The sequence below is a fragment of the Haliotis asinina genome, chromosome 2 (genome assembly GCF_037392515.1).
Source record: "Haliotis asinina isolate JCU_RB_2024 chromosome 2, JCU_Hal_asi_v2, whole genome shotgun sequence".
Taxonomy (NCBI): domain Eukaryota; kingdom Metazoa; phylum Mollusca; class Gastropoda; order Lepetellida; family Haliotidae; genus Haliotis; species Haliotis asinina.
The window spans coordinates 43,348,403-43,371,516 of NC_090281.1; the positions used below are offsets into that span (position 1 = coordinate 43,348,403).

At 41.0% G+C, this 23,114-nt stretch overlaps 2 protein-coding genes across 4 annotated transcripts in view; both read right to left on the minus strand.

Moving 5' to 3' along the window:
• Window positions 1–1,901: 1,901 nt before the first annotated feature.
• LOC137273748 (rhomboid-related protein 2-like) lies at window positions 1,902–11,756 on the minus strand. Of its 2 annotated transcripts, XM_067806571.1 has the most exons (9): window positions 11,514–11,756; window positions 10,245–10,972; window positions 9,654–9,803; window positions 8,118–8,272; window positions 7,722–7,834; window positions 6,649–6,749; window positions 5,546–5,657; window positions 4,868–4,963; window positions 1,902–3,987 (listed from the first exon to the last, which is right to left on the minus strand). In XM_067806571.1, the coding sequence occupies exons 2-9, from the start codon at window positions 10,299–10,301 to the stop codon at window positions 3,830–3,832; spliced, it is 942 nt and encodes a 313-aa protein (XP_067662672.1). In that variant the 5' UTR covers window positions 10,302–10,972; window positions 11,514–11,756; the 3' UTR covers window positions 1,902–3,829. The 2 variants fall into 2 exon arrangements, with proteins under 2 accessions (XP_067662672.1, XP_067662673.1); XM_067806572.1 differs by lacking the exon at window positions 11,514–11,756 and having other exon boundaries at window positions 10,245–11,040.
• Window positions 11,757–13,569: 1,813 nt separating this feature from the next.
• Window positions 13,570–23,114, minus strand: part of LOC137273749 (rhomboid-related protein 2-like) — a 30,815-nt gene continuing 21,270 nt past the window's right edge. For both annotated transcript variants that reach the window (XM_067806573.1, XM_067806574.1), the window contains exons 5-10: window positions 21,910–22,064; window positions 20,873–20,985; window positions 19,833–19,933; window positions 19,481–19,574; window positions 19,092–19,187; window positions 13,570–17,139 (exon numbers count right to left, since the gene is read on the minus strand). In XM_067806573.1, the coding sequence (XP_067662674.1) occupies window positions 16,982–17,139; window positions 19,092–19,187; window positions 19,481–19,574; window positions 19,833–19,933; window positions 20,873–20,985; window positions 21,910–22,064 (717 nt within the window). In that variant the 3' untranslated portion in view covers window positions 13,570–16,981. The remainder of the gene's footprint in view (window positions 17,140–19,091; window positions 19,188–19,480; window positions 19,575–19,832; window positions 19,934–20,872; window positions 20,986–21,909; window positions 22,065–23,114) is intronic.

A 23,114-nucleotide genomic window follows, 5' to 3' on the forward strand; every position in this document is an offset into this window, starting at 1 on the left:
CTGGTTCTGACTCCATTAACGACCGCCGTCGTATAGCTTAGTGTAGCGTAATAGGCCATTCCATTATAAGTTGTTTACTGGTCGCGAGGGGGCCATGGACTCATGTTCACTCGAGGGACCAGTGAACAACGTATTTATCTTCCCGAACACCTGAAATTTAATTTTAAACTGTTAAGCACTGCTGTTGAATATGAGGAGAATCACCATTTTGCAGACGACACAAGGTAAACGGATTTAGAGTTATCTCCCTTCCATCGATTTTCAATCGCAAAATATCGGTAATTTCCGTGTTTGATGCATGATTCAATGTTATTCGAGGTAAAAAATACTACCGTGAAGAACCAGAAGAATTCCCAGCGGTGTACATTGAAATAATAGAATAGCGCTTAGCCAGTCAGAAAAGCGACATTCGTGCGTGAGGTAAGATAAATAATCAATGCTCACTGAATGTGCGTCACCTCGATTAATATAGACTGACGCGCAAAAGAAACGTTTTCTTCTTTAAAATTGTACATATTTAAAAGCAACAACAACTAAGTAAAAAGTAATCCTTTTGCTCTGTCGCCTAATCATGTACACGAGTGTTAAACACAAACTTTTGAAAAAAAACAAAACAAAAAAAACCAAACAAAAACAAACAAAACAATAAACAAAACCCAAAAACAAACAGGTCAGTCCACTGGTCACCGCAAATGGCACCCCAGACCATGACACTATCGTCACCACGGCTCTGGCAAGACACAACAACGAGCTGTTCTTTCGCTTCTCCTTCTGTAGACACTGACTCTGCCGTCAGATCGCCATAGACAGTGTCTGCGTCCGTCACACAACAGTACCCAGTCACGTAGCTACCAGAGTCTGACTTGGGGCTAGATTTTCGAAGCTCTCTTAGCGCTAAGAAAGTCGTACTTGTCATACAAAAACATAAGCATCAGTTGATCAGTTTATCAATGAATTCGTCAAATTAAATATTATGATACTGCGAAACATTTAGGGGACCTAAAGTTGGTATCCTAGGGTGAGGGTTGAGGTTGGGGCCTACCCGACAGTGAATACCATGAAATGGCGGTCCTGGACAAAGACCAATATAGGTATGTCTCTTGTTGCTTGTTCCACACACGCCTATGCCGTGTTTGTGTTATTGAGTACCTCATGGTAAATCAGATTATCTTCATTCAGCATTTTCACCGTCAAAGTCTGATTGGTGTTTCCCTTTGAGAAATATTGAGCTAATGCACAAACAATCTGAACCTTTACATAAGGTTCATGATTGCGGGATGTCTTGTGGCACGTGATGCTCACCAAATCCGTTAACACATGAATTCTTCTCAAAGCGTCCTTTAGCTTTAGGGCGGACCAGCCCGACGTCAGCAGGAGTCAGACAGGTTTCCCCAATAACATGCAAGTGACGATCGTAATGTGTATAGCTAATGCAAGTGTTAACTTGTTTTCCTTGTAACTTTGTTACCTTAGCCGTGAAAACAAGATTTTCTGAGTTTGAATGAAGCAAATCTTGTTCTCGGCCTTTTTCGGAATTCAGAAAGCTGCAAGGAAGCCGAACCAGACCAACAATTGTCATAAATGTTTCTGGTAACTAAATCAGTTCTACTACTATCCCTCACTATCCTATTCGTCTTTGCAACTGATATTGAAACGAAGGAACTGTCTTGCATAAGTTGCATATAACAACCGAATCAGGTATGTATTGGTAATTACGTCATAATATTTACCTCAATGAACACGTGAGGACGGCTATAAAATAATTCATTGGCTTGAGTATTGCAGATGCATTGCGATGCGAAAAGCATATATTGCGATATGAAATGCAACATATTGTGTTTTTTTACACAAAATACTTATAATGTGGTGAATGCTTGATTTAAAAAGCACAACAAAATTAATATGTTTGATAAAACTTTAATACAACCTTTTAACTATGAAAAATACAAATGTACCTAGTTTTTGATACAAATGAAACAAGGAAAGTAAAATCAACATCAACACAGTGGTTCAGCCCCAAATGCTGTCATACTGAATCCGTTGCAACACAATAAATAAATATTGTTCCTTTTCGGGGGTCGCCACTTTACAACTTCCGGTGTGTAAAACGGAAAAATCCTTCGGTTTCTGAGAGTTACGAAGTTTTCCGAATGCATGTCAGAATACCGGGCTTCGATCAGTTTATTGCACTACCTATTGTTTTCATGTGTCTGAACCGGTTTATACCTGTAAGTAGGTTGCATTACAAAGCCCTAATGAACTGACCTTTAATTTTTCGTATGCACACGTTGCTATTATCATGACCACGGGGAAAGTCTTTTTTCTTGAATTATTTTATTCAATAAAATCAACATGCTTGCAAGTTTGAAATATGTCAAGTAAGTTATTTTGTTCACTCAAAGCTGAACAAGTCCATATTATCGAACGATATAAACAACTTGAAACAGTTATGCAAGGTATCAGCTATGTGGGTAACATAAAACGTGCATTAAAAATGAAATAGTTCAGCATCATGACAAGATACCAGTGACTATATTGTCAAGCAGGAATGTACCGTTGCCAAGCACGAATGTACCGTTGCCAAGCAGGAGTGTACCGTTGCCAAGCAGGAGTGTACCGTTGCCAAGCAGGAGTGTATCGTTGTCAAGCAGGAATGTACCGATGTCAAGCAGGAATGTACCGTTGCCAAGCAGGAGTGTATCGTTGTCAAGCAGGAATGTACCGTTGTCAAGTAGGAATGTACCGTTGTCAAGCAGGAATGTACCGTTGTTAAACTGTGTACTGTTGTCAAGCAAGAATGCCTCTGCTTGACAACGTACACTAAACTATATCGAAACGTCGCACTCAGGAAGTAAAAGAAGTTGTCATCCATAAACTTTGTTCCTTATAGAAACTGTGTCGACTGCAAATATCTCTTGCCCCAAGAGAGGTCGATTTAGTAAATGCACAAAACGACTCGAATATGTAGAGATGTCGATAATTTAGATGTCTGAAAATACATGTCTGTTTAGAAATATTTTGTTGTTCATTATTCATTTTACAAAGGCCATAAACAGCTTAATATTGGAGTGTAATACGGATTCTGAGACCGGTTTTCGTTCAATGAAGATAGAGTGACTCCTACACTAGTACGGGTACTAGTTTTACCACCAAGTTCTTTCCAGCAACATGAATGCATACTGAACTGATTAATAAGTATACTAATTGTTTACGGTTTTTTCAAGATTTGTTTGAAAATAGAACCCTTCTGTTACAAGAGCAGAATCATGATGAGTAAAAGATCTTCACCAGCCACGGTATTGTCACTATATGAAGTTTATCAAAGTAACTGACGTAAATACTTTTCCAGGAAGAACACCAGAATGTGGCAATACTTTAGGGCTGTCACACTGGCACTTGACATGATTATGATGAAGATCACGATTCGTATAAACATGTAAATGAGACATATATAGACATGTCATGAAACGTATGGATTTGATTTCATGGAATTGATGTCTTGGATCTGATTTCACTGAGTGGTCCTCAATGTGGCATGCATGTGACATGAACATTAATGTGCACGACGAGGACAATGTGGCATATATGTGACAGACATGTGACATGTGACATCAACATTAATGTGCACGACGAGGACAATGTGGCATATATGTGGCATACATGTGACATGTGACATCAACATTAATGTGCACGACGAGGACAATGTGGCGTATATGTGACAGACATGTGACATCATAATGATGTGTATGTGAAGATTATAATGATGACATGTAAATGAGCAAAGATGCAGCATCAATAAAATGGATGTGTCATGACCCTCGAACGCTATTCAACTCCAGTCTGTCGGGGGATAACCCTTGTACAACCCGTTAAACAGAACAGCAGCAGTGACGAACAAAAGAAACACAACGGCAGTGACGATCCCAAGAGTTGTCTCCCATGGGTGCTTGACCATATTCTTCAGAACTGGCACGCCCAGGAGTACACCTGTGATAAACAATGTTCGTATATAAGAAGTGATCTCTCAACTGAAGCACATTTTCATAATCACAGGTACTTAAGGCCGCTTATTTTGGGGTGCAAATGATAAAACCTCGTTAGCAGTCATGGTGGCCGAGTAAGCATAGTTTTCCGTTTACAGTTCCGTTAAATCTTGACCAACACTGGATCAGGATGATGAGAAAGAATTCATAATGTGACAGTGTCATTAATGATCAGTCTATGTTGTAAAATATTCAGCAATTTCTCTCGACCTTTCAAATAATATAGCTAACCAGCTTATATAATCACGATCTCATTACTTGTGACGTCGTGGAAACCGATGACATCGCAATAGTCGGCAAAATGTGCTCACATATTTGATAACAACAACAACAACAACAACAACAACAACAACAACAACAACAACAACAACAACAACAACAATTCCACCAAGCTCATTTGTTATCTAACCATAAATGTTTTTAAACGTACTTGTTTGTACTTGTTGTACCTGGGATACGATGACGTGCATTTATCTAAGTCGCCTAGCACATCGGCTGAAGAAGACCAATAACTGCCCGGATATTCGCGGGTTTAGAAACTCCTAGATAAAAGTATACATAAGCTTGATGCAACGTTCAAACCAGGCCAGTCATATTAACCGAGCCAGTTATTAAGAAACCCAGATACATTTGATAGAAAATCGTACGTTTCCGATCTCTAATATCTGAAGAACTTATGTTTACATAGAAAATGAAGTCAATATGGAGTGTACTAGACGTTTTCACGCCTGTCCCTGCATCGAGGAACGGTTTGACGTGCTCTTGTGAATGGTTGTGATAAACGTAGTTATTGTCGAACACGGTATGTGTTGTGTGTACAATACCTGCTAGAACACCGCCAATATGAGCCCCCACTGCAATTCTCCAGTCCTCATGGGAAACCACGTGCTTGTATATGGCGCGACCGAATTCATGTAAAACTGAAACAGGGTAAATATCGTTATTATTCAACGTAAGAGCCGCCCTTTTCGGTTCGTTCCCAAATGTCTCGTTTTATTTCGATATTTAGATTCTTTTAAAAAATTTACCTAACATATTTATATATCTCGTTGGGATTTCATGTTTAACATTTGCCACGTAAAGCCAATGGTCTCGTGTGTCTTGGAGATAACATTTATGGCGTGAAACAGTATTCAAATTTCAAAAGGCGATATATTTAACTGCAAAATATAAAATCGTGAGATTTAGCACCCAAAATGGTTCTTGAAACAAGGCAATCTGATGCTATTTCATTGCAGCACCATTTCCAGTGGTCGTTGCAAACGATAGGGATGCAAACAAATTGTTTTTGACTGGGGTCGTATTCGAAGTACCTGGATAATCCCCTAAACAGGCCAGATATACGCGTTTCTGGTTCTGTAGCCACACAGGTCATTCCCTACGGTTCACAACTTTGTACAACTGGAACATTGGGGAATCGTCTTCAGCACTCACGACCAGTTTCAATGTATGCGACTGACTCTCTATGAACAATTTGTCCCATATTTAACAGTGTCACCTACCTAATGGCAAAACCACTACGAGTCGAATCGGAGCAGTTGATACGGTGCGGTCCATGTGACGAGGCAGACATTTGCATGAACACTCACACCTCACTCGCATTTGTTTCCAGTTCTGTAAATGTTACATTGCAAACACATCATCAATACAGCGAAGAAACCCGACAACGACGGTGTAGTACTGTTATTAACGTCTGTACTGAAGGGTCATTTACAATATGGCTGTCTAGCGTAAGTGTGATTTACCCTATCAACGTTTATGTAATATGGTATAGTGTCATAGCCATGTCTCTAACAATGTTGCACACAAACAGCATATAATTTAGAATGTTAGAATGTTTTTTATTATTCTTAAGGGTACATCAGTAAGTACCGGTTCACAATTCTGAAAGTTTGTAAGATAGAATTTCAAATTGCATAAATATTTTCAGAACTTTGATACAGGAGTACAAAAGAACGTCTCGAATATAGAGTCTATTATCAATGTTATATTGGGAATATAGATCCTATTTTGTGTCATGAAAATTGAAAATTTCTGTAAAAACACACATGAACTTTTGAAGTTTTGGAGCAGATTGGTTAATCCCATATAAATGGATCGGTTTGGCAGTTAGGATAGTATAATTCAATAATCTGTACAGCTTATCAAATCTAATAAATATAGGACATTTGTACTAACAGCATAACGTGATACCAGTTAGCATCACACGGGTCGGGTTGTGTTTTATTTGTCTCAGCGGTGAGGTGGCCTAGTCGTTATAGTGTTCGCCAGTTCCCTCGCCTTGATTTTGCAAGAATATTGCTGAAGGCGACGTAAAACTAAATTCATCCAATTACTCTGCCGGACTCACCGTGATAGGGAGAAGTTGTGTTCTGACTCACCGTGATAACAACAGCCAGATGGACACCCACAAGGGAGAAGTTGTGTTCTGACTCACCGTGATAACAACAGCCAGATGGGCACCCACAAGGGAGAAGTTGTGTTCTGACTCACCGTGATAACAACAGCCAGATGGGCACCCACAAGGGAGAAGTTGTGTTCTGACTCACCGTGATAACAACAGCCAGATGGGCACCCACAAGGGAGAAGTTGTGTTCTGACTCACCGTGATAACAACAGCCAGGTGGGCACCCACAAGGGCAAACGATCCAGCACTCGCTCCCACCAGGGCCAGGTCATGTTCTATCATTGAATGGAGCAGAGAACCTGTAGAACAGAGAAAATGGGGACCTATTGTTTCTGGAATCCACGCGGGGAGACAGACATGGGTTGGACAAATCTTCGCTTATACCCCACTGGTACACAGTAATGGCCCGGGCAGGGATACTTGGGAACTGTTCATTTTGGAAAAACCACAGGGAGACAGGCATGAAGTACAGGGGACCTATATGCTACCTGGAATATCAACAGTGGACTAAGTTATATAGGTCCACGCAATCGATTGGCCATTCGTAGCTGATACGAATACGAGTTGACACGAGTCGATGCTTTTTCATACGAGTTGTTGCGCTGGAATGCGAAATTGGCACCTCAATTCAATGTCACTATCTGGTGTCCCGTTCAGATACAGACTCATACGTTGTGATAGGATTGTTCCCATCGAGTCCACGTTTGGGGATCTGGTACTTGCAGGTACATACCGATACCTTCATCGCCATACCCTCTGTTGCGACAAGATACGTTTGTGGTCGCGATGACTTTCACGATCACGATCGTGGATGATAACGGCTGAAGCTACGACTGGACCCCGTCGGGTATGCATACAGCCCGACTGACCATGGACTTCATAGTTTCTTAAACTTCTACAGAATGAACACAACATCGCACAACCTTTGTGATGCTTGTCTTGTCCACGACTGATTCCGATCACTACGAGTCTGAAGTACGATTAGATGGAATATGTTGCGCTTACTTACAATGCAACACGATTTGATGCGACTGATCACGACTGACAATTAATCGTGTTAATCGAAGCACCGTCCAAACTTTTGCCACGACTGACCTTACGATCTGATTAGATCTGACAGCATCACCACGGCTAGTCCGCGATTATAGTCGCGATTTCAATCGTGGCGTGAATCGTGATAGTGTGAGCCTCGTACTGCCATGGGGGTCATGTCCATGTCACCTGCTGTAATACAGAGAGACGCATCCACCTGCCAGGGGCGTGGCACCTACCTGCAATAACGCCACACAGGTACACTATCATAACTCGCCACCACTTGTGAATCATCTCCAGGGACAGGCCCACGAACAGCTGGAGAAGCATGTTGCCAATCAGGTGTTCATATCTATAATAAAGAAGACAGAAAAAAAAACAGCGATGAATACGACAAAGACGGCGATGGTATTGCTCCTTTGATTGTCGTGAAACAGCCATATCCTTACAGTTCTTATTCAAAATAGGAACATACTGTGTGACTTTCAACAATCTGGCTTCCCCCAGGGTTGTGGGGTACAGTGGCGGTAAAAGCGTCCGAAGGTTTGGGTTCCCCACACGGACACATGCGCATACCTCAATCCTGGTGTGCCTTGTCGTGATTAGTGCCCAAAGCGACGTAAATCCTCACTCACCCCTGGTGTATAAACATGTAGGTGAGATATCGCCAGGCCTCATAACGCCGTGTGGGCAAGTACACCAAAGGGCTGTTCCGGGGGTACCCGGTGGTAGCGGTCACGGGATTCGAGGTTCCAGCAAGCTCCACAACATAAGCAGCGAATATCGCTATCTGAAAGAAAAGAAAGAATAAATACATCACAAAGATTTACGTCTAAATTTCTAATCCGAGCTATCATCTCCCCACCTACGGCCAACAATACTGCTGGACTGGTATCTCTAATACACGTATGATTGCGTCAAGCTGTCGCTAAACATAATACACGGATACAGATCAACATGGGTCGGTGTACACACACGATTAACTCTACTGACAAGGCGAGTATGTGAGTTTCTATTTTGTCCAGATGTATATTTCAGAAATTTCACAGTGTATCACTATGGACTATTGTTATGACGGGAACATAGATGTCTCACCTGGGCTAATGTTATGACGGGAACATAGATGTCTCACCTGGACTATTGTTATGACGGGATCATAGATTTCTCACCTGGACTATTGTTATGACGGGAACATAGATGTCTCACCTGGACTATTGTTATGACGGGATCATAGATTTCTCACCTGGACTATTGTTATGACGGGATCATAGATGTCTCACCTGGACTATTGTTATGACGGGAACATAGATGTCTCACCTGGACTATTGTTATGGCAGGGATCATAGATGCCTCACCTGGACTATTGTTATAACGGGAACATAGATGCCTCACCTGGACTATTGTTATGACGGGAACATAGATGCCTCACCTGGACTATTGTTATGACGGGATCATAGATTTCTCACCTGGACTATTGTTATGACGGGATCATAGATGCCTACCTGGACTATTGTTATGACGGGAACATAGATGTCTCACCTGGACTATTGTTATGACGGGATCATAGATGTCTCACCTGGACTATTGTTATGACGGGAACATAGATGCCTCACCTGGAAAATTGTTATGGCAGGGATCATAGATTTCTCACCTGGACTATTGTTATGACGGGAACATAGATGCCTCACCTGGACTATTGTTATGACGGGATTATAGATGTCTCACATGGACTATTGTTATGACGGGATTATAGATGTCTCACATGGACTATTGTTATGACGGGAACATAGATGTCTCACATGGACTATTGTTATGGCAGGGATCATAGATTTCTCACCTGGACTATTGTTATGACGGGATCATAGATGTCTCACCTGGACTATTGTTATGACGGGAACATAGATTTCTCACCTGGACTATTGTTATGGCAGGGATCATAGATGCCTCACCTGGACTATTGTTATGACGGGATCATAGATGTCTCACCTGGACTATTGTTATGACGGGAACATAGATATCTCACCTGGACTATTGTTATGACGGGAACATAGATGTCTCACATGGACTATTGTTATGACGGGATCATAGATGTCTCACCTGGACTATTGTTATGACGGGAACATAGATGTCTCACCTGGACTATTGTTATGACGGGAAAATAGATGTCTCACCTGGACTATTGTTATGGCAGGGATAAATATTGCCGGGGGGTAACAGTTGCAGTGCTTCAGGTAGTCACTCTTTCTGACCCCGATACAGATGTGTGTCACACAAGGCGTCAACATACACCTCTTGCACGGATGCAGCTCTGTACTGCTATCCTGTAACACGCAGTTGGTACAATAATGTTACAGCATATTATTGGAAGGGATGACAGCTGTAATAATGTTACCTAGACACAAACATGTTCTAAAAATACTATCACATAATTTGTCCACAGTTATAAGAATACAAAGTAACCATTCACCTGACACTTAATGCATTACTTGTTTTATGAGGTTTGTCAACCAAGTCAGCGAGCATGACAAGTTACTGAAGGTCGATTCTAACCCGGACATTGATATCAGCTGAGATTATGTGGTACAAATCTAATATCAGCTGGTATATCGCTGTGTCGTGTAATTCTTAAATTAAAATAATTTAAATAATCGCACAGAGCCCCCGAAATCTCGTTACACCGAATGAGTCACTACCTGGGAATGTCGGTTACACATTGGCGTATAACCACGGTACATGTATTATGTAACGAGTGGAGTACATACATCACCCCATTCAGCATCCACCACATCCTTGCATCTGCAGCCACATCCAATACACATGGCTGCCCTCTGATGTCCTCGACTGTCCTCAGATGTTTTCAACTGTCCTCGATTGTTTTCTGCTTTCTCTAGTCAATTGTCTTGTGCTGTCTTGAATAGGTCATCTGTCCTGATCCATCTTTACATGTCCTCGATTGTTTCCAAGAATGATATCTTAGTTTCAGTTGTCTTCAACTGTCCCCAACGTCTTTTAGATATGTTTTGTGTTTCAATGGTGCATAGTCGTCTTTAGCTGTCTTCGGCCATGCTCGGTTCCTTTACATAATCAGACACTGTTCTCCACAGTTTTCCCTTGTCCTCGACTCTCTTTCACATTGCCATTTGTCCGGAACTGAAACTGTAAGGTATCTGAAACTGTTCACGTTTATCCTCAACAGTCCGCAACTGTCCAAGGTTCACTGTAGTATGTGGAGACACCCTGCCGCCACACCAGCGAGGGATATCTTGCATGCACGCCTCCCCAGGAGAGGAACAGTACTGCAGACCTGGGAAGTTCCTTTTGTCGGTCTGTATGCCTCGTCGCGGTCTGCTGCAGCGAATATCAACTAGATGTGCATGTCACTGTACCTTTTACCCACCTTACAGTTCAATACTATTGTAGATATTCAAGAATGAACTCCCGATGGTGATGCCAGGGCTTGGATGTCATCTGTGCTTGTTCTCAAAGCCACCTTTCAAGAGTAAAGTGGACACGTACAGTTCGCAATTACAACTTGCAATCTTATTTTTGTTTGATAACAGGTGTAGCATATGGGACGTGTGACACATGGCTGGTCTATGCAACTCAGTTCAGGTACGTTAGACATCGGGTTATGCATTGACATGTCAATAAATATGTAGGTGCATCTACACGGGGAATAAGCATATCAATGTAGTGAGTGAATATTACTGAATACCGGTGCATTCAGCCTTGCAGCTATTCGAGGATAACACAAGTGTGAATATATACCCTGTAAATCTTTAGTGGGGAGACGGAGAGAGGAGACGGGAGACGGGGTGGGACGGAGAGGTAGATCCGCGTTTCGAGTTTATGACCTTGACAGTTTTTGTATTTTCAGTATCGACTTTGCAGTCAACAAACCAATGTTAGCAAGTGCTTTAACAGCTTAAGCCGATATGAGAACTGACATTTTTGTATAATTCGTTCATTCACATGTTTAAACACGCCAATGCTGCGTTTAAGTACACTTGTACTAGTAGGATAAAACGTACCCGATGTCGACGTATAATGAGGTCGTGATGGAGAATTTGTGGCCAATGAAGCTGCCGCCCTCTTCCTTTCTGTTCACATGTATATGCATCTACACTGGCAGGCCTCGACAGGTATGTCAGGTCGAACACTTCAAAACAAAGCAGTACGTCTAATGACTTCATTCAATATTCAATGATGAGTGATGTTACATACACTGGTGCTCGTTCAGTGTAAGGTGTGCCTGCTGCAGGGTTGATTCAAGTGAATATGTAGATTCTCCCGGACGTTGAGCTTGTGTATGGGACACGACTGTTTACATAGAGGTGGGAGTATTTTGTTCTCGTCCCTCTTCTCTGTAACGTACGTGACAACACGTGACACAAGTGGGGAGGGGGTGTATACAATCATCTGGACATTCTGCGTCATATTCCTTGCATGGTTCACTGGACATTGAGCAAAAGGCACCAAGAGCTTGCGCATAACAGACGCTGAATAAGAGATCGGAATATGTGGCGTCATTGTATTGACAAGTTCATTGTGCATTGAGTATGACCCAGACATTCTGTCTATCTCCTTTCTGAGTCTGAAATGGTGAAATGAAGGACGTCTGCTATTTGACTTCAACGAATCACGACACACAGAGTAAGCAAAGCACACAGCAACGTTGGGTGATTATTGTTAGTAATTACAATAGGATATATGCAATAGGATATATGAGCATCAATCTACACACACACACACACACACACACACACACACACACACACACACACACACACACACAAAGACACATATATCATTGCGACTGTCCCATTCATAGCTGGTTGATAATAGTTCTGGTTGTAATTTTACAGCCATAATTACTGTGTGTAAAAAAGACATGACAGAAGAATCGGAGCATCTGACGGCGTGTCTGGTTCAGGAGTGAATCATTATTTCTTCTCCAACACCGAGATGAAAAACAACCAGTCTGCTGACGTCGGAAGGAGCGTTTTGTTTCGAGCTGTACAGATGTTCTACGGGTGTACAGATGTTCTACGGGTGGACAGATTCTGTGTCGGAAGGGCGATGGCGAGGGGAGCCATATCCCTAAGAAGGAGACGTTTCTTATTAGTGGCTGGGGGTGTCGCAGTAAAACGTTTTATAAACTAGATTCGTGACCGTCCCCTTCTTCCGATTATGTCAAGGGAATTGTTTCAGCTTGAGTAAGCTATATCATACATAACTTGTGTGCCTGGTGAATGCCTCCACAGTCCACAGTGTTTCGAGCTGTACAGATGTTCTACGGGTGGCTGTACAGATGTTCTCTACATCATCTCTCCTTTCGAAGAATTTTCCAGTTTGCCTATTGCCCAAAATGGAGTCTGTTTCTGCAGAGAATGGTTGTCTGGTGCTGCATTTTGGTATTTCAATTTGTTATTGTTAAACAGTGATAGAGACAATAACTCCAAAGTGGCATACAACCAGGTGGTCTACATGGTTTGTTTTGATTCTTGTTCAAAGTGACACTCAGCAATATCCCATCTAAAGTGATCAAATAATTGACCCCTGTCAAGATAACCCGGGGACAGCAGTCTGAGCATCAATCTATGCAACTGTGACATGATGGCAACCTTGACAGCAAGCCTGACTACCCGAGCCTTTTGTTACAACAACCGTGGGTTGTCAGCAAGCCTGACTACCCGAGCCATTAGTTACAACAACCGTGGGTTGCTGAAGACCAATTCTAACAGGTCTATTCATGCGTCCTGTGTACTGAAGTGTGATATCACCCATTAAAGAGTTCTGGTGAACATTTCCCTTCTGATATTCACTATTTCTCCATATCATCCAGATCTATTAAGTCACTCCACATGATGTTGACTGACTGATCCATTCAGTGACCAGGGCACAGCTTCAAACTTGAAAACACTATCAGGTACTCTTGGTAGTGGTCTTGATTCATCTCAGTTAGCCACTCACCCTCTTTGACTGCACAGGATGTTTGAGTTGACCAGTCACTGACATGTTCTCATGACATGGCATCAAGGGCAAGTTGTTTCCTTGTTGTTGGAAAGAAACAGTTAAACTCAAACAAAAGTTGTATATTAAGATTTAATTCCTTACAAAACAGTGCAAGTTATCCAGAATCACATATTGCTTGACATGTCCTGTCACACACATGCATGACATCTACACTTGTTATAACATCATTATAAAACAAAATAACAACATGCTCATTATAAATTATTGACGTAAAGAAATACTGAACCATCATAACAGGATATGCTGGAAATAAAGATATCAAATTCAACTGAAATATGTACACATATATAATTCAAGTAGCAATGTTTCACAAAAGAACATTCAACATCTCATTTGTCTCAAACCAAGGTATTTGATAAGACTAAATAAAAATTCAACAGGAAGTGATGGTTAAGCATGTACCATTCCTCCCGACACACTTACTGACATGACTTACCTCGGAGACAAATTCACATGACGCTATAGTGGAGATTGTGAATGAACCCAAGACAAGCAAGCACGCAAATCCGACTGTTGGATGCAGATGATAAGCATCAACTGATTCCACTCAATGTATTTATTCATAAGCCTTGTGAATCTCAATAATATTCATATCAAAAGTCAAGACATGCCACAGTATATGGATATTTCAAAGAGCTAACAGTAGAAAAATAGTAAAAATCTCAAAACATCACTGACCATAAAAATATGAATTGGTAGACACTATAAGTTATCACATCGTGTCTTGGGAAATACAGGGTTTTATCAGTCCCTTGTAAGGTTGTATTCCCCGAGCCGGAGAAATACAGCGTTTTATCAGTCCCTCGTAAGGTTGTACGAGGCTCGGGGAATACAACCTTACGAGGGACTGATAAAACCCCGTATTTCCCTAAACACAATGTGATAACGCATTTATCTAGCTGAATGTTTTTACTAAATCAAAACAAAACAACAAGCATCGAATCGACTTGTGTTTATATATGTGAGATGCCACTGTTTGACCTCAATGCACCGCACGTTACTAAAGGCTTGTCGATGCATGCTTTTCTCACTTAGCGTCGTCACCGAGGCGTAGCGGGGTGATATGGCTTTCGTAGCGGGATTACATGACTTTTATACTCCCACTCCTGGATTGTGTTGGATTTACATGGTATTTTATCAGAGTCATGTGGACCAACTGTGCAACTAAGAATATGACACATGTAGTGTACATGGCAAGAATATTTGATGACAAAACATGACAAAATGATTGTATCTTATACCGTGAGGGAATAAAATGAAATCATTTACTTCAACCCTCTGGTCTCCAGAAAAGGAGGGCTGTTCTGTTGTGGAAAGTAAAACACATGCAGTGCTTTGTGAAGGTCAACAGTAATACACATACTTCGTTGCAGGGGTTATTCTACATGAAACAAGAGCAATGTCCGTGAATTATCAGCAATGGACTACACTCACAATCATCCTTCTCATTTAATAATATACACCCCCAAAATAGAAAAATACATTAACATTGATGCTATGATTTTCTGTATATTTCTAGTTAATTAACTTGTTCACACTCAAATACAAAATACACATGTACATCACTAGATAATTACTCTCTTATAATACAAAAGTAATACAAAGATAAATTGGCAGTGCAAAGGATCAAAAGCACTACAAAACTGAAAAATAAAACCAATTCATACAAATATATTGATTCTATAAATAATCTATCCTTACATATATAAAAACACACTGATCTGACACTCCACTCTGTTCAGCCTGGTAAACATATTAAACCATTTCATTTGAAGTCATGTTGTCTGACTCTCTGATCACTATACAGTGTACTGGATACTTGACCAGGAGTTGATTATAAGGTTCTTCTTCACTGCTTGATCTCTTTGTCACAATATTTCACTTTCTGACCTGAGTTCATTACAATTTGTACAGCCATCTTCTTACCTGTATGTCATTGTCTGGCAAGTTACTTTTTTACTTTTCTTCTTTATCTGTGTTGCTAATTGATCCTGTGTTACTATTTGACAACTATTGCTTCTTGGCCTATGTCACCACTGGACCTGTGTTACTACAGGACCTGTGTTACCACTGGACCTGTGTTACTACAGGACCTGTGTTACCACTGGACCTGTGTTACTACTGGACCTGTTTTACTACTGGACCTGTGTTACCACTGGACCTGTGTTACCACTGGACCTGTGTTACTACAGGACCTGTGTTACCACCGGACTCATGTTACTACAGGGCCTGTGTTACCGCTGGACCTGTGTTACTACTTGCCCACTATTACTCAATGACCACTGTATTTCTATTTATTGACCTTTATTACTATTTATTGACCTTTATTACTTATTATTCTGTTTCACTACTTGACCAACATGTCACTATTTGACTGATGTACCAGTGTCCAATCAGCTTGTCAAATCCAGCATCAAATCATTTGTAAGTCACTCTAATGAAACATTTATACTTTGATTACATCATCAAAACTTGGTAAATAAATAGTATAATAGGATAATGCATATCCTGATTTTTCATTCTCTACAATACTTTCAGTTTGAAAGAGGACATTGCTGTACATTCTTCAATACTGATAACAAACATGAGGATTGTCCTGAAGTAAACCCTCTGAGCATCTACTTGGAACTATCAACTCGAACTGTCATCACTCTCAGTGACAATAGAAACAAACAATATTATGCATCTACTTAAAAGACAACAATAACATACCGAAGTGTTACTCAATATTACTGATAAAAATAAATACCTGTTCTACAATTATATCTTTATTATGACTGGGAACTTGATTTTAATATACCTTAGTCTAAAGAATTGTTTCAACGTACAAAATCTTACAATACATCATTTTGGAACCTAAGAAATGCTTTCACTCATGCAGCCCATTTCTTTCATTTTTATAAAAGGGAATAACTTTTACAGATACTCTAAAAAGATCTGATTTTGAACTTTCCTTTAGACTTTGATCACTGATGCTTTGATCACTCTAAATACATATCTAAATTTTTAATATTTGTTAATATTTTGATCACCAGTGTTTTGATATATGAAACAGAACTATGAGCCATGTAGATATATATTTACCATATCTGTGATATTAGTGTGGCAATACATGACATATTTTCCTTTGAGCTTGCCATGATAAAACACCACACACTATACTAAACTCTGATTTGCACTTTTGATATACAGAAATGATTGTCTTATTAGATCATGCCAGCTGGACAGAAATATTCCAAGTTTATATTCAGATCTACATGACAAGTTTAAGGCACATATGAAAGTATACTAGTTTGGACATAACAGTGATGACACATACACATTTACACTCAAATTTATCCTGAGAAAGTTATGAAAGAAGAGGATATGCTGAAAAATGTTTAAAATATTATGGGTATGTACAGTTATGCCAAATGTCATATAACCTAAAACGTTCAAATTGCATGCTGCCACTCTGAGCTCACTAACTCCAATCTGTGGCCGGGTAGCCTTTGTAGAGACCATTGAAGAGAACGGCAAACGCCACCAGCAGCAGAAACACAGCCATTGTGACCCAGCCGAGAGTTGTCTCCCAGGGGAGCTTCTTGATGTTCTTCAAGACAGGGATACCCAGCAACAGACCTGCAGATAGAGAGGAACATCAGAAGAATATCCCACCTGGAGACAGACTGGACATGACTTGCTCACTGAACACCTTCCATGCCAGTCCTAGCCACTGAACTCATTTGGACATATTCATCACCTAACACACTTTCAGACCACTTTACTGAATACCCCATACACTCTCCATTATCATCCATAGCCAGTCAGCTGCTTTGTCCAGTTTGGCCACCTGTCACTGTCAGCATCTCACCCTCTGTCACCATGTTAACCGCCTATCAGACCTTTGATCAGCTTACATCTTCTGTAAGCAACAGGATCACCCGTCACCATCTTGACCAGTTGTCACCATGTTATTCACCTATCAGACCTGTGACCAGCTGGACCGCCTTATACCTCCAGCAGCTGGACCACATATCAATCTTGTCCACCTTTAAACTCCTGCCACAGTCTTGAGTGCCCATCATCCCGCCACCATCTCGACCACCCATCATTATCTTTCCAGCTGTCACCATGTCGACCAACTGTCTCCCTCTCAATCATCTGTCCCCATCTGAACCACCCAGTGACCATCTGAACCACCCGATCACCATCTGGACTGCCCATCACCCAGGGATGGCAACAGAAAAATCAGTTTTCAAATGAAAACGTAACAATGTGTCATGAAAAGGGGGTTCAGATGATTAACAAAATTGATCAGTTTGAAATAAAATCAGCTGAAATGCACATAAAATTGCCATTCCTGATCCACCTACCAACCCATCACCATCTTGACCATCCATCACCAACTTTCCACCCGTTACTATGTCGACCATTTCTCTCCCTCCGGCATCATGATGACACCTATGTCCTTCAGCACTCACCTGTCAGGAACCCTCCAATATGAGCGGACACACCAACTTTCTACCTGTTACTATGTCGACCATTTGTCTCCCTCCGGCATCATGATGACACCTATGTCCTTCAGCACTCACCTGTCAGGAACCCTCCAATATGAGCGGACACACCAACTTTCCACCCGTTACTATGTCAACCACTTGTCTCCCTCCAGCATCATGATGACACCTATGTCCTTCAGCACTCACCTGTCAGGAACCCTCCAATATGAGCGGACACACCAACTTTCCACCCGTTACTATGTCAACCACTTGTCTCCCTCCGGCATCATGATGACACCTATGTCCTTCAGCACTCACCTGTCAGGAACCCTCCAATATGAGCGGACACACCAACTTTCCACCCGTTACTATGTCGACCATTTGTCTCCCTCCGGCATCATGATGACACCTATGTCCTTCAGCACTCACCTGTCAGGAACCCTCCAATATGAGCGGACACACCAACTTTCCACCCGTTACTATGTCAACCACTTGTCTCCCTCCAGCATCATGATGACACCTATGTCCTTCAGCACTCACCTGTCAGGAACCCTCCAATATGAGCGGACACACCAACTTTCCACCCGTTACTATGTCAACCACTTGTCTCCCTCCGGCATCATGATGACACCTATGTCCTTCAGCACTCACCTGTCAGGAACCCTCCAATATGAGCGGACACACCAACTTTTCACCTGTTACTATGTCGACCACTTGTCTCCCTCCGGCATCATGATGACACCTATGTCCTTCAGCACTCACCTGTCAGGAACCCTCCAATATGAGCGGACACACCAACTTTTCACCTGTTACTATGTCAACCACTTGTCTCCCTCCGGCATCATGATGACACCTATGTCCTTCAGCACTCACCTGTCAGGAACCCTCCAATATGAGCGGACACACCAACTTTCTACCTGTTACTATGTCAACCACTTGTCTCCCTCCGGCATCATGATGACACCTATGTCCTTCAGCACTCACCTGTCAGGAACCCTCCAATATGAGCGGACACACCAACTTTCTACCTGTTACTATGTCAACCACTTGTCTCCCTCCGGCATCATGATGACACCTATGTCCTTCAGCACTCACCTGTCAGGAACCCTCCAATATGAGCGGACACACCAACTTTCTGGTTCTCTGGTGCTGTGACTCTTCTGTAGATTGCGAGACTGGTATCTGGCACAACTACAAACATACATTTGAATATTTGAATGAAAGGAGGCAGCCTTTACAAGTTTTGATTTTCTGTCTTTAACCAACATGATTACAAAGGATAACAGGCATGGTAAATAGCACAATACAGCTGTGCTTGGTGACTGCTGCACATGTGGGTAAGTAAAAATGGTAGAAACATTTACCACATGTATTGTTTGATATAGAATTGCCATTTCCATAGGCCAATCACTATAAGCATGAGGACACACAGCAACATGTCCACTACTTCTACATGTGACATGTGACCCTACTGGGTGACTCACCGAGGGCCAGGATAATGAAGAGCCTGACAGGGGCACTCAGTAGAACACGCACGATGTTACCCTCACAGCACTTGTAGTTCATCTCCTTCCAGTTCTGCAACAGAGACCATGTTACATTTCACTTCAAGCCACAGAGTAGACATTTTGTGGGAGAACCGATAGGACACATATTTTTAGAGACTTCTAACATAGAAAACATGTACAGTTAGTGTCACTCACTCAAAGACTTAAGTTCCCAACAATCTTCATTGCAATACCTGTACCTGAGTTGCTATAGATTGCAATGCAATTTGTTTGCCAACACACATCCCTATGAACTGCGCTCATAAGCAGGTTATGTGAGGTGACGTACCGTTGCTACTGCAGCTAGATGAGCTCCAAGCAGGGCATACACCCCTCCACTAGCCCCGACAAGTGCCACAGAATGGTCTGTCACCGAGTGAGCCAATGAACCTGGATAACAGAGGTGACGTTTCACACAAGCAGAACATATACATTTGTTTAGTGTCAATCGGTACATATACAAGCTCTACATTAGCCCCATCATTTAGATCAGCCTCTTATTTTAAGCCTCAAGTTTAAGCTGTAAAGGGAGACAACCAACAAAACAAGTATCATAAATTCAGAAATCAATCTCAGCTATACATAGATGCCATTGTTCAATAGAGAATGATTTTATAAAATATTAACCAGAAAAACCACAACTTTCAATCGTTTGTTATAAACATTTGTTGCACTGTGAAATGAATGGATATGTAATGGACATCTGTTTACATCATCTGTAATAACTCGCCTCTTTCCATGACCTTGTATCTGTATAGTACAGCATTTTGCCAAGAATTGTGGCAAACTAATTGAATCTCATGTCATAAAATGTGACATGAGGTCAGATAATTTCCTTGAAAATAGAGGTTTTCATTATCATTTCCGTGACTATAAAATTATTGTTAATGACATAAGAAACTTACACACTGTGTCTTTATCATAATTTCTAGGAGTAGCCATAATTGGAATAGTTTAGATCTTTCCCTGGAAATACTCCAAGACTGTTTTCATCTCCATGCTTAAACAACGCCCGGTCATGAACATGGCCAAGAGAAAGGTACGAATCGCCATCGGCTTGCCAGAATGACACAAGTAGTTACAAATGCTGGTTGGATACAAGGGAGGTAACTTGTACTGTGTGACTGAAGCTAGTGGTTGTGTTTCAGTGTCTGACCATAACCAGTGCTGCTAAGTCTGTCTATGTTTACTACAAATAGTCAGATGGCTAAAATGATAGTACAGCTTGATGAGTATTGACAAAAATAAGTAGCAACAGTCTCCATCAGCATTTAACCAATTATTATTATTTTTCGATTACAACATTATTCAGTTTGTCAGTATACCTACCTGCTAGAACTCCACACAAGTACACCACCATGACTCTCCACCACTTGTGTACGATCTCTAGTGGCAGACCAAACAACAGTTGAAAGATCATGTTGGACAGTATATGTAGATATCTGTAACAAAAGGCCTGATCTTAGATTCTAGCCATTAGCTCAATTTGTTTATATAGCAAAATCTTTCAATGACATTATGAGCTAACACTTGAATATCTTCCTTATATAATCATAAATTTTAACAAATGCTATTGGTGGTACTGCTAAACCGGCACTCATCGGGACTGAACAAACAATTTGGTTTAGACAATGTGCCGGAGTGTAGACGTGATAATAAATGTACAAGCCACAAGAGGTACTGAGACTTAATGCCAGTGTTGACAACTTGCTGAATTGGATAGATGCCACTTTTGACAGCTTCCATTGTACTTCATTTTCTTTTGCATTTGGGGTAACATTGACACACTGTTGGAAAGTGGATGCATGTACTGTATCATACAAAAATCATTTGATTTGTTTTGGTTTGCTTTGTGACACATCTACAGCTACGATAAGTGTTAAGCACAGCTTTATCCCTGCAATGGTGGACTATGAATTTGAAAAGAAGCAAATGAAGGCATGTATATTCGGCTTTTGAAAATATTTACTTTCTAATGAGAAACTGTACTTTGTGTTGGCCTGGTAGTTTATGAAATGTCTAAAATTGTTCAGTAAAATTGGCAGAATTCACATTTGTACATTTATAGTGTAATTCAAATTCAGTAATTATTAAAAAGCTTGGTTCATAAAATATCTCCCCAACTATACTGTCATTCTCTTCAGTTGATAGTCTTTTATCCCTGTTTTCACTCCCAAATCCTGTAAAACAGAATTTACATTTATTCCTCTAACTCTCAATACAGCCATTTGACAGTTTGCATATACTTCCACTTGGCATTTAACCTGGCCATGTTTTAGTAATAACTGCAGTGTAGTGCTAGTATAATTTCATGATTGTTATAAGCTGCTTAAAATAATTCAGAAACAGTTTGTTGGTGTACATACCCTTGATGTATAAACATGTATGTGAGGTATCGCCAGGCCTCGTATCTGCGTCTCGGGGTGTACACAAGGGGACTGTACATAGGTACTCCACTTGTGGCTGTCACAGCTTCACCTTGCTTGGCCAATTCGGCAGCATAAACACCAAATATCACAATCTGTAACAGAAACAAGAGGAGGTGAAGAGTTATCTCCCTTTGATCAGATGTTGACCATAACTGTCTGTGCAGATGTTGCATGATTTTTGCAAAGATACTGTGGATATGAATTCATGGAATATCTCGTATTACTGACTGAGATTCTAGTTTAATGTGTCACTGGTGTTATGCTGTCTGGAGCTGCAGTATTTGCAGTAGGCAAGTGAGAAATGTTTCAATGGAAAGTGGTCAAGAGTTACATGTGAGATTACACTAGACTAACGTCTAGTCTCTGAAATCAACATATTCTACAGAAAAAAAGAAAAAGAGTTCCTGAATTATAAATATAAAAAAGGAGCCAACAGACAGGTGTGGAAATCTAGATTTGGCACTTGATTAGACTAGATAAATTTGTTTAAGGGTCGGAATGACTCAGTAAAGTACATATTCAAGCACTTTTGTTGGGTTGAGTCTCATCCATGATCTGAACCCCCACCAACAGAGTCAGGCACCTAATCACTGATTAGTAATCAGTACATAAAGTCAGCCATCTAACCCACTGTGCCAACATGACTGCCACAAATATGAAAGTTGGACAAATTGTTGGCTAGACCACAGACTTTGTGTACCCCTCTGATGAATATAAACTGGCAGCTTCCAAGGCCGATTAGCCACTAGCCTCTGAGGGTGTGGGTTCAAATCCTGGCTTGGACTCAACCCAACCAACAAAGTACTAGAATCTGTATTAGACAGAGAAATCCCAAATACTACACATAACATTTAAACAGTTTCTAAATGGCACTGTGTATTAATCTTTCCCTACTGTAACTAAAGGAAGATTCATAAATTATGTAGGGATCAGGAGTTTGTAACACTGGGAAAGACTGATAGACCAATGTTATATTTATGGTGATAATAGTAATATTATCTCACTGAGCTGTAATAACTCTTGGTCATTCAGACTGATGCTCCAATATATATTTCATGTCGTCTTGACAGTCCAAACCAAATGTACAAAAGCATAATCATCATACACATTCAGACAAACCTTGGTTTAATCAGTCCTGGATT